General features: G+C 41.8%; 1 protein-coding gene across 3 annotated transcripts in view; it reads left to right on the forward strand.

The window, feature by feature from the left end:
* Window positions 1-8,257, forward strand: part of BCL11A (BCL11 transcription factor A) — a 235,537-nt gene extending 227,280 nt beyond the window's left edge. For 2 of the 3 annotated variants that reach the window (XM_089528856.1, XM_089528858.1), the window contains exon 4: window positions 3,727-8,257. In XM_089528856.1, coding sequence (XP_089384982.1) covers window positions 3,727-3,810 — 84 coding nt within the window. In that variant the 3' untranslated portion in view covers window positions 3,811-8,257. The remainder of the gene's footprint in view (window positions 1-3,726) is intronic. The other variant, XM_089528857.1, reaches the window with a different exon arrangement.
* Window positions 8,258-12,411: the final 4,154 nt, after the last annotated feature.

Below are 12,411 nucleotides of genomic sequence, written 5' to 3' on the forward strand. Positions count from 1 at the left end.
CTCCCAATGTTCAGTAGAAGCAGAGATCTTGGCAAGACTTTTCCCATAGGAAAAGATGTGTTCAGTCCCAGAAAAACAAGCAAGCCTCAGACCCTCCCCTGTCATAGCTATTCCCTTACACGGGAATAGCAACATGGTTTAAGTGGAGATGTAGGCAGAGCCTCTATCACAAATGATACCACAGTAGGATTAAAGTTCCCTCTGTTCATTACACAATGCTGGGCCCCAAAATCACTTCAGTGACCTTTCCTGCCAATGTTGGAGGGCATTACTTGTACTTTTCATTTTGTTCTGCTTTGCTTTATTTAAGCCATCCATAACCATTGCCTCGGTTGTTAGCTCCTTGGGTTTGAGAGGGAAAGGTTATCCTAGGAATGGAAAGAATATTTGAAAAATAGTTGATTCACAAACGTATTTTTTAAATATTGAGAAACTGTGATGAGAAGAACTGGGACTTAATAGGTGCAAAATTCACATGTGGTTGTTTTTGCATGGAAATCAGCCTTTTCTGCATGGGGAACAGCCTTTTCTGTGTGGAAAATAATATTTCAATGCAAAAATATTAATTTCTGCACAGAAATTTCTGTTTTCTATCCAGAAACGGATGTGTTTTCTATGCAAATGAACCATGGTGATTTATTTTTTACAGCATCCTCAATTGCAGCAATTTCTGTGCAAAAAACATCCATTTCTCCATGGTAAATAATATTTCTATGCAAAAATATTAATTCCTGCACAGAAAACTTTGTGGATTTTTTTTGTTCAGAAAGAGCTATTTTCTATCCAAACCATGTGCAAATTTTACACAGAATAAATCCTCAATTACACCATTTTCTGCACAGGTATTGATATTTCTGCACTGGAATATTATGTTCCTTGCAGAAAGGTCTGTTTTCTGTGCAGAAAATGCTAATTTATATGCAAAACAACAATGTGGGATTTTTCACAGAATAAATCCTGAATTGCAAATAGACTTCAAAAACTTTGAAGACTCTTGCAGTAGGAAGAAAATTGCTGAAAATATTTGTTGCTCTCTTTGAAAGAAAAAAAAACTTAGTGAAGAATTACATCCCTAGGTTATCCAGAATTTGGGTAAGATAAAGCTTCCCAGTATCAATGTGGCAATTCTGGCAAAAGGATTCTGGAAGCTACATAGTAAAGCTTATAGGGGCAAGGATGCCTTTTCATGGCATGATCTGAATTCCTATTTGGGAAGGATCTCAGGGCTTGCATTGGAGCAGTTGGTGGAGCTAGATGTACCACTTGTACATTCCAATTAAAGCAAAATATAAAATTGTTAGTCTCAACCAGAACAGAATGCAAAGCACAGTCCAGTTCAGAAATTTTAAATACAACTTAGTTCTGTGCAGTTTTACTCAGAAGTAAGTCCCAGAGCATTAACTCCTTGGGCTGCAATCCAGAGCTCAGACATTACACACAAGATCACTGTCAAGAGTCGGTCAGTGCACATTGATCCATACCTGTTACATCATCCATTTCCTCAACCAATATAATTTAGGAAGTGAGATGGCCAGTAAACCAAAATGTTGGCTACTGTAGAAGTTATCCCATGGTTGAAAGGATATGGAGAAATACATGTGACCTTCAGCAGTATGGAGGCTTACCTTACATTTTAGGAAAGGAGCACAAGAGTGATGACAAAGTTACATTAAGATATCTGGATTCTTTACAAGAGTCCATCTTTGATCTATGGCATTGTACAGTACCTTTGTTCCTGAATGGAAGTAAGCCTTTGTTTATAGACTTCCTTAGAGTAGTGCTTAAGTAACTAGAAAACTGGGAGCGGGGAAGAGGCTAGTAAATAAAAACTGAGTGAGATGTACGTAGAAGGATAATACATTTTTTTCAGAGAAGAATGGATTGTGACCTGAACACCAAACCAAAACAGTAATATGACCTGGGACATTTCTCTAGCAGTATGATAAATGATTGATGTTAGGGAAACACCAAGGTCCATGAGCAATTTGTTAGATTTCTGGAGTGCTTTTCTGGTGTTGGGCCATAATGCATATTTTAGCACGGCAGACATTCTGTACAAGGCTGACCTTCTGTACAAGTCTTGAGAGAAATTTTTTGGATACTTATTTCTGGTAAGAGATTGAGATTGAGAGGGGAAAAGAGAGAGACTGTGCACAAGAGATGTGGGTCAAGTGGGTAAGATAGGTAATGAAAACATAGTTCCTGGAAATGTTTCAGAGAACTTGAAGATGGGAAAGCCCATTCATATGAAACTCTGGTAGGCCTTCTGCAGCTTCCAAATGGATGAAGATCCCTGAACGATAGAGGAGAAGCTTCTGTTGTAGGGCTAATTTCCACTGAGGTGGCTGGGTCCAGCTATCCCATTTCGGGCTGCAGCAAGACTGAATGCTGCTCCATATTCCTTCCAGATAGAAAGAAGTATAACCTGAATTTTGACTGACGTACTAGTTTTGCATAAGCTCAAATCTTCCATTGTGTATGGAGGAATATTATATGATGAACTGTCTGCTGAGAACTAGACAGAGCTTGGCAAAGCTAAATGTTTGCACTACAATTCCCAGGACTTTCTGTAGGCATAGCTGGCTGCAGGAGTCTGGGAGTTTTAGTCCAGTATGGAACTAGATGACAAAAGTGACACATTACAAATGGCATATTAGAACCATCTTGCTGTTCAGGAAAAAAAAACTCATTTGTTGTCTGATAAAGAGATTGTGGAGGTTTCAATGAATTTGATCTGGGCTTCCTACGTTCCACACCATTGAAAGCAGAGTTGACTCCTGTCACTTACTTCCAAATGTGAAAACGGTATGATGTTGTAATTAAGGACTGGCCCATGCTGGGTTTCATAATGGGTAGGCCATGTATCTGTTTTCCCACATGTCTCTTGTACAGTTCATCATTTCTTCCTGCTGTGGAGAACATCCATTAGTTCCATGATGTAGCCAAGTGCTGCACAAAGTTATGCCCATCTCAATGCAATGAGTTTGGTCTCTGGTTTTGGGGACAAAAGAACCATGCCTTGTCACAGAAGAGAAGACCAAGGCAATACAATGGACAAAAGAACTTCTTCAAGTCATAAAAGACATGGCATATGGACTCCATTCTTCATTCTGGACTTCCACTCTCACAGCTTCTAACAGCATCAGCAAGTCTGAAGGGCTCAAGATGTTTGCCCAAATTTTGTGTCACAGGAATTCCTCGTGGGATCAGAAGTCAATGTTACTTCTCAACAAAGACCTTACATTGACTTGATGACTTTGTTTTCATGAGTACACTGTGTGTTGGGCTAGCATCAAAGGCCCTGATCCAGCAAGGGAGAACCACATGTGGATGCAGCCTTCTGTGTGAAATAGTTGATGCAGGAGTACATCCAGAAACCCATGTGCAACCAGATCATTAACATTTGCATCTGACCCATTAAATCGGCTGAGTCTTTCATTTTCCTCTGTGAATGTGACAGTGTTCATTTCCATCCTCAGCTACCCATAGTTGTGTATAATTCACTGCATGTGCTGGATTGGGGCCATTGTATTTTTCTCCCATGAGGGAGTTTTGTTGTCTTGGATGGCACACATATTCCAGTAGTGTTTCCCATCACCCAGTGTGTTGTATCCTCTTAAGTGTAATCAGGAATGCCTTGACTCTTGGTCCATATTACACCTTTCTTTTTTTCCCCCTCTGTCCCCATCCTATTTTTTGTTTTTGTTTTTGTTTTGCTTTTTGTAGGTTGGCGTAGTGCGCAGGGGACTCCTGATGCATGGCAGATTCCGGATGGAAGCTCAAGGACGATTAAGTTCTGAGAGAATGTGAAACGCACTGGGGATGTGCCCTTCGTATGTGACATCCAACCAGAGTTTGCTCTCTGGTTAGCTTTGGATATTCTCTGGCTGAGCAGCTTCGGGAGTCACCATGCAGAAGGCAGGTTCCTACTGAATCCCCTCCAATCCACCCACCTCCCACTCTCCCTGTCTGCCTGACAAACTCTTTATTTATATATTTTTAAGTATAAAAAAGCCCCATATCATTGGAACAACGACAATTCTCTATCAAGGGCTTCCCATTATCGATATGTTTTTCTTCTCCTTTTCCTTGACAATCTTGTCCGCTATTTTTTTTCTGGAGGCCACTGCAAAACTGAAAACACACCAGTAGAAAGACCCAGCAAACTAAACCCACAGGAGTTTCTTAGACTTTGTGATCATGTACCATTCCTAGGTTGGTTATGTTTGGTGGCCCTAGGAGAAAGCAGCTAACTTCTTGTCACTTGGAAAAGGATTATGCTCAAGAGCTTGGAGTACCACCATGGCTCCGAATAGAAAATGTTGGGCTAGCTCAGAGTTAACTATTTATGGCCCTACAGATGCTGTTGGACTGTAACTTCTCTTCCCTGCTGCTTCTGCTGGCTAAAGCTGATAGAAGTTTTAACAACCTCATAAGGGCCCCCAGTTGACCACCAGTTGACTAGATGAACCCATAACCTAGCTCCTCATTAAAAGGCAATTCCTTCAACTTTACTTGACAGCATGTCAAGTATGATCTTCTTTTTAATGAAGTGTGAAAGTCAGAGGCCAATGGCAATGCACACCCAATTTAACCATTTCCCCTAAAGGAGAATAGCAGGAAAGAAGTCACAATTAGATGTCTACTTCCACAACAGCCCCTCAATTCATAGGTTCATGGAATCATAGAGTTGGAAGGGACCTCAAGGGCCATCAAGTCTAACCCTCTGCCATGCAGGAATGCACAATCAAAGCACCCTCCCAACAATGTGGGGAGCCAGTGCCATGTGGGGAGCCAGCTGTGCGCAAAGTGGACAGTGCATGCAGAGTGGCTGTGTTATTGATCTGAGGCATCCTCCATGTTTTGCACATACTTATGACTAGAGGTGAACGCATGTCATGGGAGCAAAAGTGGATGGCACTACCTTTGAGAATCTGAAAGTATAGGCTGAGACATGGCCTACTGGAGCTGAGATACTGGTTATTTTGATCTGTCAAACATTGTGAATCAAGTGCCTCTTACTTGACTAGGCTCAAGTACTGTCAAAGATTCCATGAGGTCCAGAATGCCTTGGTACAAATGACAGTGTGACTTTTCATAGCCTCTCTTCCACTTGGTAATGGTGCCTCCTGCCTTGCTACTTTTTCCAGAGCTTCTCATATGGCTTAACTTTGGTTCTGTGCTGTAACCGCAGGTATCTCTGGACAGAAAGAGGAAGCAGACCTCTCTAAACAGGAAAATGACACAAGTAGACACCACAGTGTCACTAGACTACCACTGAGTCCTTTGTGTTTCTACGGGGCAGTGGGTTCTCAGTGATGAGTGGCAGGGTGCTTTCTGCAGACTTCCCGTGAGAAATGGAATCTTATAGCAGATGTGTTTCTTTGCTTAATGCCTAAAATGAAAATGAAAAGAATCACATTACAGAGATCTTTGTAGATCATTTAGTTCCAAGCCTCTGCTTGAAGTACAGAATGCAGAGCAGGAACTGTCTGCCACAGATTGATTGCCCATCATCCTTTGCTTGAATGCCTCTAACAAGAGAGACTCCACCACATCTCCAGATCATTGGCGCTATTGTCATAAAAATGTTTTTCAAGACCTTGGAAGGGGAACATTAGGACTTCTAGCGGCACATCTTCACTGTAGAAATAATGCCGTTTGGCACCCCTTTAACTGCCATGGCAAACTACAGATCCCAGGATTCCATAGGATGGAGCTACTTAAAGTGGTATCAAACTGTATTATTTCTTCAGTACATGTGTACCCTAGGTGTTTTGGATTCCTAACTCCCATCCACTCCACTCATTATGTTTCTCCTTTTTGTGTCATGCTCACCAGGGGATTCTGAGAATTGTAGTCTCACCAAGGCCTTCCCACTTCTAACATTGCCCTCTCCCCATTTCCACCCCAGGGAAGCTTTGGTACAAATACTCCCCAGTATGAACTGTATTTGGCCAAATCAGTCATGGGAAAGAACCCACCAGATGCCAAGCTTGTCTATCAGATTATTTCCTGCTCCCAAGCCCTTGGGATGGAGAAATGTATATCCATCCATCTCAAAACCCATCAGGGATTTGCAAGTGTCTTCTGGAAGCTCTGTCACAAAACCTCAGGGGGCTTTGACAGCATTGGCAGAGTACATGTGCAAAGCCTGCCAGTTTCTCCACCTGCCCTCTTCACAACCTGCCTGCTCAGATTGACAACCCGTGATTGCAAAAAGATACTCCACACCATCTCCACACAATCTGCAGATTTGTGGTTGCTTTCACATGAGTCAGAGAGGAGACTTTCACACTTTTTGCCCCTTCCATGATCCCAAACCAAACTGCCAGTGCAGCAATGAAAATGTTTTCAGAGAGTGGTGTGGAGTGGGGATCATGTCAGGAGAGATATTTAAAGCTCCTCTTCTTCCTTTCCCCATCATCTATCCTTTCCTAAAATGTATTTATTTTTTAAAAATATTCATTGACCACTGGTGTACAGAGGAATATGATGGTATGCCTCCGAATAAGAATTCCCTCCCCTCCCCATGAAATTTTCCTTTGGTCCCCAAATTTCTAGCATTGCAGAATGTGAGGCATTGAAAATCATTCATGCCCACAACTCTTAAATTTGGTGTGTTGACATTCTTCTGCTAACTTTACATGTCCCTTTAGATAGCTAAACTGGATTCCTAAATAGTTGTTGTTGTGTGCCTTCAAGTTGTTTCCAACTTATAGCGACCCTAAAGCAAACCTATCATGGGGGTTTCTTGGCAAGATTTATTCAGAAAAGGTTTGCCATTACCTTCCCCTGAGGTTGAGAGTATGTGACCTGCCCAAGGTCACCCAGTGGGTTTCATGACCAAGCTGGGAATCGAACCCTGGTCTTCAGAGTTGTCTTTGAGCACTGAAACCACTATGCCACACTGGCTCTATTCCTCAATGCCCAACTGTAATTTTACATTACTGCAATGCTAGAGATTTGGGGACTGAAGGAAGAATCCACAGGGGAAGGAAAGGATTCTTATTTAAGGGTACAATGCCCTGATCTTCCCCGTATATCCTGGGGTGTGACTAACGTTACATTGCTCTCAGCTTTAAAGACCTTCTCAATTCATGGAGAAATTTTCCAGCAGAGGCAACTCTTGAGGGTGAAAAGGCAATATATAATTGGGCATGTGGCTTGTTTCATTTCCTTCTTCCAACAGGGAAATGTTACCCAAAGCGAGTACAATCAGGATTCTAGGAGCCCTCCAACTGACTCAAAATTGGTCCCAATTATTAAAATTGGCAGGGAGGGAACATATGTGCATTTTGAGGCCCTCTCCTTCAGCTTGATACCCCCTCCATCATACCCTGATAGGGATACTGATGAGGTTTACCTCTTTGGGTGAGTGTTTGTTACATAACTGGGGACACACTGGATTCATGCACGTCCCTCTTTCCAAAAATCAACATGCCAATGGACCAACAGGCTGGATTTGTGGAGTCACAGAATCATAGAGTTGGAAGAGACCCATGGGCCATGCAGGAAAACACAGTCAAACACTCCCAACAGATGGCCATCCAGCCTTTGTTTAAAGGCCTCCAAAGAAGGAGAATCCTTCAGCTGTTTAGTTTGCCCAGTCGTGCTGGGATCCAGAGAACTATCTTAATACTGAACCAGTCCCAATGGCTCATGTGGCCAGGTATTATGATTTAGGTGGAAAGTCCAGAACCTGGGACCAAGTATGAGGCCTGCAGTCTTTTTATTGGAAATCCCAAGGACTGTATAATGGATGACATAACTAGTAGGCCTTTAATTTATATTGTCATTTTTTTAAAAATTCAACTTCTCCCAATTAGTTAACAAACTATATATATATCCACACCTGACATTTTACAGCTGTGTAGACAGAATACCTTTCCAAAAGAATGACTGAAGTCATTATTCCAGATCCATCCTCTTAACCATAACATGGGTATTTATTCTTGCCAAAATCCACATGGGTTTTCCAACTTGTTTAATTTATTATTTGTGTGCAACTGAGTGATGCTGATTGTAATGTATTGCATTTCTGTTGCTTAAGTATGTATTGGGGGGAGGGGGGAGACAAAGGGGTGGTTGAGCCATGACATGTTTTACTTTGTGTTTTGTCTGAGAACAAAAGAAAAGAAAGAAAAGAAAATTGGAGAGGTGTTTGTGTCAGACTGTGATTGCACAACTGTGCCTACTGTTTTCTCTTGAAAAAAGAATGACGGGAGAGTGGTTAATAAATTTCTTATAATCCCTCTCTGGTTTTTTTTTTTAAACAACAATGGTCCAAACCACTTTGGAAGGATGGAGAAACATTCTAACCCTTTCATGTTGATCATTTTCATCTTAGTCTTAAACTCAAATACAGGCATGAGCATAGTGCGGTCTACAAAGTCCAAGCTTCCCTTGGACTGCTTTTGTGGCACCTTTTGCACCCTGCCCTCAAAGTCCCCCCATTCAAAATATATATTTGTGTAATTTTCAGGCAATTGCTACAAAACCACAAAGCCCCCCAAGAGCCTGAAGAAACATGAAAATAGCCCTACCCATACAATCATCCCAAAATCCTGTATCACCCCCAAACATATCTGTTTTTGTCCGCAGGCATTCTCAAAATGGCGACAGGAAGGTTGCATTTTGAGAAAGACTGCAGAGGAAAACAGGTATTTGGACTTGCTCTGTGTCTGTCTATGGGGCTGCAGCTTGTCTACACGGAGGGGGGCATTCTGGGGAGAAATTGATCCCTGGCAAGCCAATTGCCCACTTCTGCTCTGAGAAGTGGGTAGGTGTTGGGTTTCTTTGGGTTTGATGGGTGGTATCAATTTCCATGATTGGGGGTGTATCGGACACTAGACTGGGAGGTGCATTGTTCCCTGGGTCTCCAACCAATGGATGTCCTCCCCACTACTTGCTCTGCCCCAGATCCTATGCTCACAGACAAGATGGCAGTGGAGGAAGTCAAAGAGTTCATGGATATTTGAATCAAGACACCGCCTTGAGACCCTATGTTGGAAGAAAGGCGGGTTATAAGAAAATAAAATCCGGACAGAAAATATATTTTTATTATTTTATTTTCTTATATCCTTCCTTTCTCTCAACATAGGGACTCAAGGCGGTGTCTTGAGTCAAACATCCATGAATTCTTTGACTGCATCCCCCTGTAGACACTAATCTATGGCCCTTTCTTTGACCAGATAACTTCAAGGGTGATGGACAGTATGGGCAGAAGAGGATGGAAAATGAGAGGCCATGGTCTGTCAGTATGGCTCACTGACTTACACAGTCCAGACCAACTAAGGAGGGAGAAATTGAATTGCCCCGTTTCACATGTTTGTGTTCATGTATAAGTCTAGAAATTCTAATCAAAACATTGAGCCTGAAAACATGAGTTCACTTACCCATGGGTCAATGTAAGTGCTGTATTTTAACTCTTATAAAGATAAGGAGGCATCCATTCCCTGTTGAAAGGCAAGAATGTAATCTGTCTTGGAAGCATCAACCTCCCTTCTATTCTCTCATCCATCCAGCTTTTTAGGTGAACACAAACAGGGATGCCTGCTGGAATTTTATAAGCTCTTAGGCATTATTTTCCTTTAGTTCATCCTTTAGATCTTTTGTTACATGCCCCTAAGTTTTCCTCTCAACTTATTCATGGATCATATCAAAATCTGTTTATTTTGGCCCCAAAAGCTTCCCTCGATTTATACATGTGGTCAACTTATAGTCACATATATACATTAGAGATCATTCATACAAGTGAGGTAACCCATGCACTCCTGGAAGTGCAACTCCCATTCCTGTAATTGACCAATTGTTTTTAGGAAACTTCTTCTCCAGCTTCAAACAAGATCACAACCCACACTCTGAAGAGCTGAACACTTCTGGTGTGGGTGATGCTCTCTGCTTCCCACACTTCTCATAGGAAACCATTGTAGTGGGATGAAATCTCATGAAAGACATGTGCCTTCAGTTGAAAACCTGACATACACATGCTTCATTCCACATTTTCTTGTGTTACAATGATGGGAAATGGGGACACATTTAAATAGTAACAATGGCTAGAATCCAATATCAGCTATTTAGTTAAGTATACTTAATTCCTGCCCTGACCTTTCAAACCTGACGGAAATATCATTCACCTATGCTGCAGTAAAATGGCACAGGATTTTCTTCTCCCTATGCAGCAGATGACCAGTAAACAAGGTTGAGGAGAGAGTTACAATTGTAGCAATAGTGTCACAATCGTGATTACGTAGTAATTGTGAATACAAAGCAGTTGTATTCTTTATGTTACATCTTTATGTTACAAAGATGAGTAAATAAGTAGAGATGGTTCCCTGGTGGTGCGGTGGTTAAATGCTGGTACTGCAGCCATTCACAGCCACACGGTTGTGAGTTCAATCCCAGGAAGGACTCCAGGGTCCACTCAGCTTGGCATCCTTCCGTAGGTCTCTAAAATGAGTATCCAGCTTGTTGAGGGCAATTAGCTTACACATTGTAAACTGCTTAGGGAGTGCTTAAGTGCACCGATAAGCAGTATAGAAATGTATACTATTGCTATAAATTTAGGTAACTGTTTTGCAAGTGCAGTGTGGGTGACTGATGGCAGGGGGAAAGGCTGGGTGGGTGTGTGGGCCAGAAGAGGTTACTGTGCATCTACACAGTCAAAATAGTGCAGTTTGACACCACTTCAATTTCCATGGTTCCATCCCACAGAATACTGGGATTTGTAGTTTTGTGAGGCACCAGCACACTTTGGCAGAGAAGGCCTAAAGCCTTGTAAAACTACAAATCCCAGCATTTAAATTGAGGTCAGCCTTAATTATTTCTACAGTGTAAATCCACCTTGCATTAAGTAGCTATATAAAAGTGCAGCAAATGTTATTCCTGTCATTGGAGTCAAACTTAAACTGCACAAAATCCATAGAAAATATAGCAAGACACACACACACAGAGTGATCTGTCCCTAAGCGGTGTTAAGCTCATGATATCTCAGAGGAAGGAGAGAACTCAAAAGGGTACACCTGGAACACCTTGAGTAAGCAGGCTAAGCCACATGCTACTTCAGTCAACAAAGTACTGTCAAGGATCCTAAAGAAACCTTACCTGGAGAAGAAGTGCCTTCATGACATATAAACAGATTTAAGGAAAAAGTCAAACACTAGGATTTATGGTACAGGCTGAGGTAAAAGTACAGTTCTGTGGAAAGTTGGAAGGTCTATTGTGTAAGTTGTAGAACTGGTCTGTTTTAGATACCAGGGCTTCAATTGGGTGGTTAGTCCCAAAGAGATTAGGCCTGTTGCATGATCAGGATTTACTTAGGTGTTGACTAACCATATTCATAAAGTAGCTGGGATTAATAGGACTCAGCCCTGGATTTAAGAACATTGTTTATTTGCAATATTTCTATCCCACCCCATCTCCTAAGATCTCTGGGTGGCTTACAATCAAATTGCATACTTTGGATCTTACAGACTCTGGGTTGATTTTTAGCCCCAACCTGACCATGGCTAGAGTCTCACAATGCAAAACACTGAAAGCATTTACTGTTATTGACACAAAAATAAAATAATCCAGCTGGGTTCACTAAGGGTCAAATAAGGAAGATCAATATATGTGTATCAAAAAATAGCAATCGTCTAGTTTACACACACACACACACCGCCTGTAGTTTACATTAGATCCCCTACCCAACCTCATTCGAACTACAGTACCCATCCTCCCCAACCAGCTGGATTATGGCAGCTCGACCCATCTGGAGGAGAGCTAGACTGGGGGAAAGTGGGGTGGGGGGAATACAGTCGGCCCTCCATATCCACAGATCTTTTATCCATAGATTCAACCATCCATGGTTTGGAAATATTTAAATATACTGTATATATAAATTCCAAAAAGCAAACTCTAATTATGCCATTTTATGTAAGGGATGTCATTTTACTACTCCATTGAATACAATGGGACTTGAGCTTCCACAGATTTTGGTATCCACAGAGGGTCCTGAAAACAAATGCCAGCAGATACCAAGAGTCCACTGTATGTCAAGTTAATCACAACACTCAGATTAATCGCAGCCACATCAATGCATACAAATTATGGTGGAAATATGGGATGGTGTGGTGCCACAACCCAAGGTAAATTGTTATGATTGTAAAAGAGAAACTAAGAGTATAAGAAAAACTATGCTGGATCAGACCAAAGGCCTGTGGGGTCCTCACAGGGACCAACTTGAAGGACATGAGTGTAACTGTTCTCGTAGCCAACCTGGGACACATAGCAGACTTGACCAGATGTCATTGTTGGGTCCAACCTCCAAAAGTACCCAATCCCCTTCTAAAGCTGTCTTAAGTTGGCTACCATCATCACATCTTGTAGAAGTGAATTCCACAGTCTAACAATACTCTATATGATTCC

Source organism: Sceloporus occidentalis, unplaced genomic scaffold (assembly GCF_023333645.1).
Source record: "Sceloporus occidentalis isolate IW3139 unplaced genomic scaffold, rSceOcc1.0.p SCAF_6, whole genome shotgun sequence".
Taxonomy (NCBI): domain Eukaryota; kingdom Metazoa; phylum Chordata; class Lepidosauria; order Squamata; family Phrynosomatidae; genus Sceloporus; species Sceloporus occidentalis.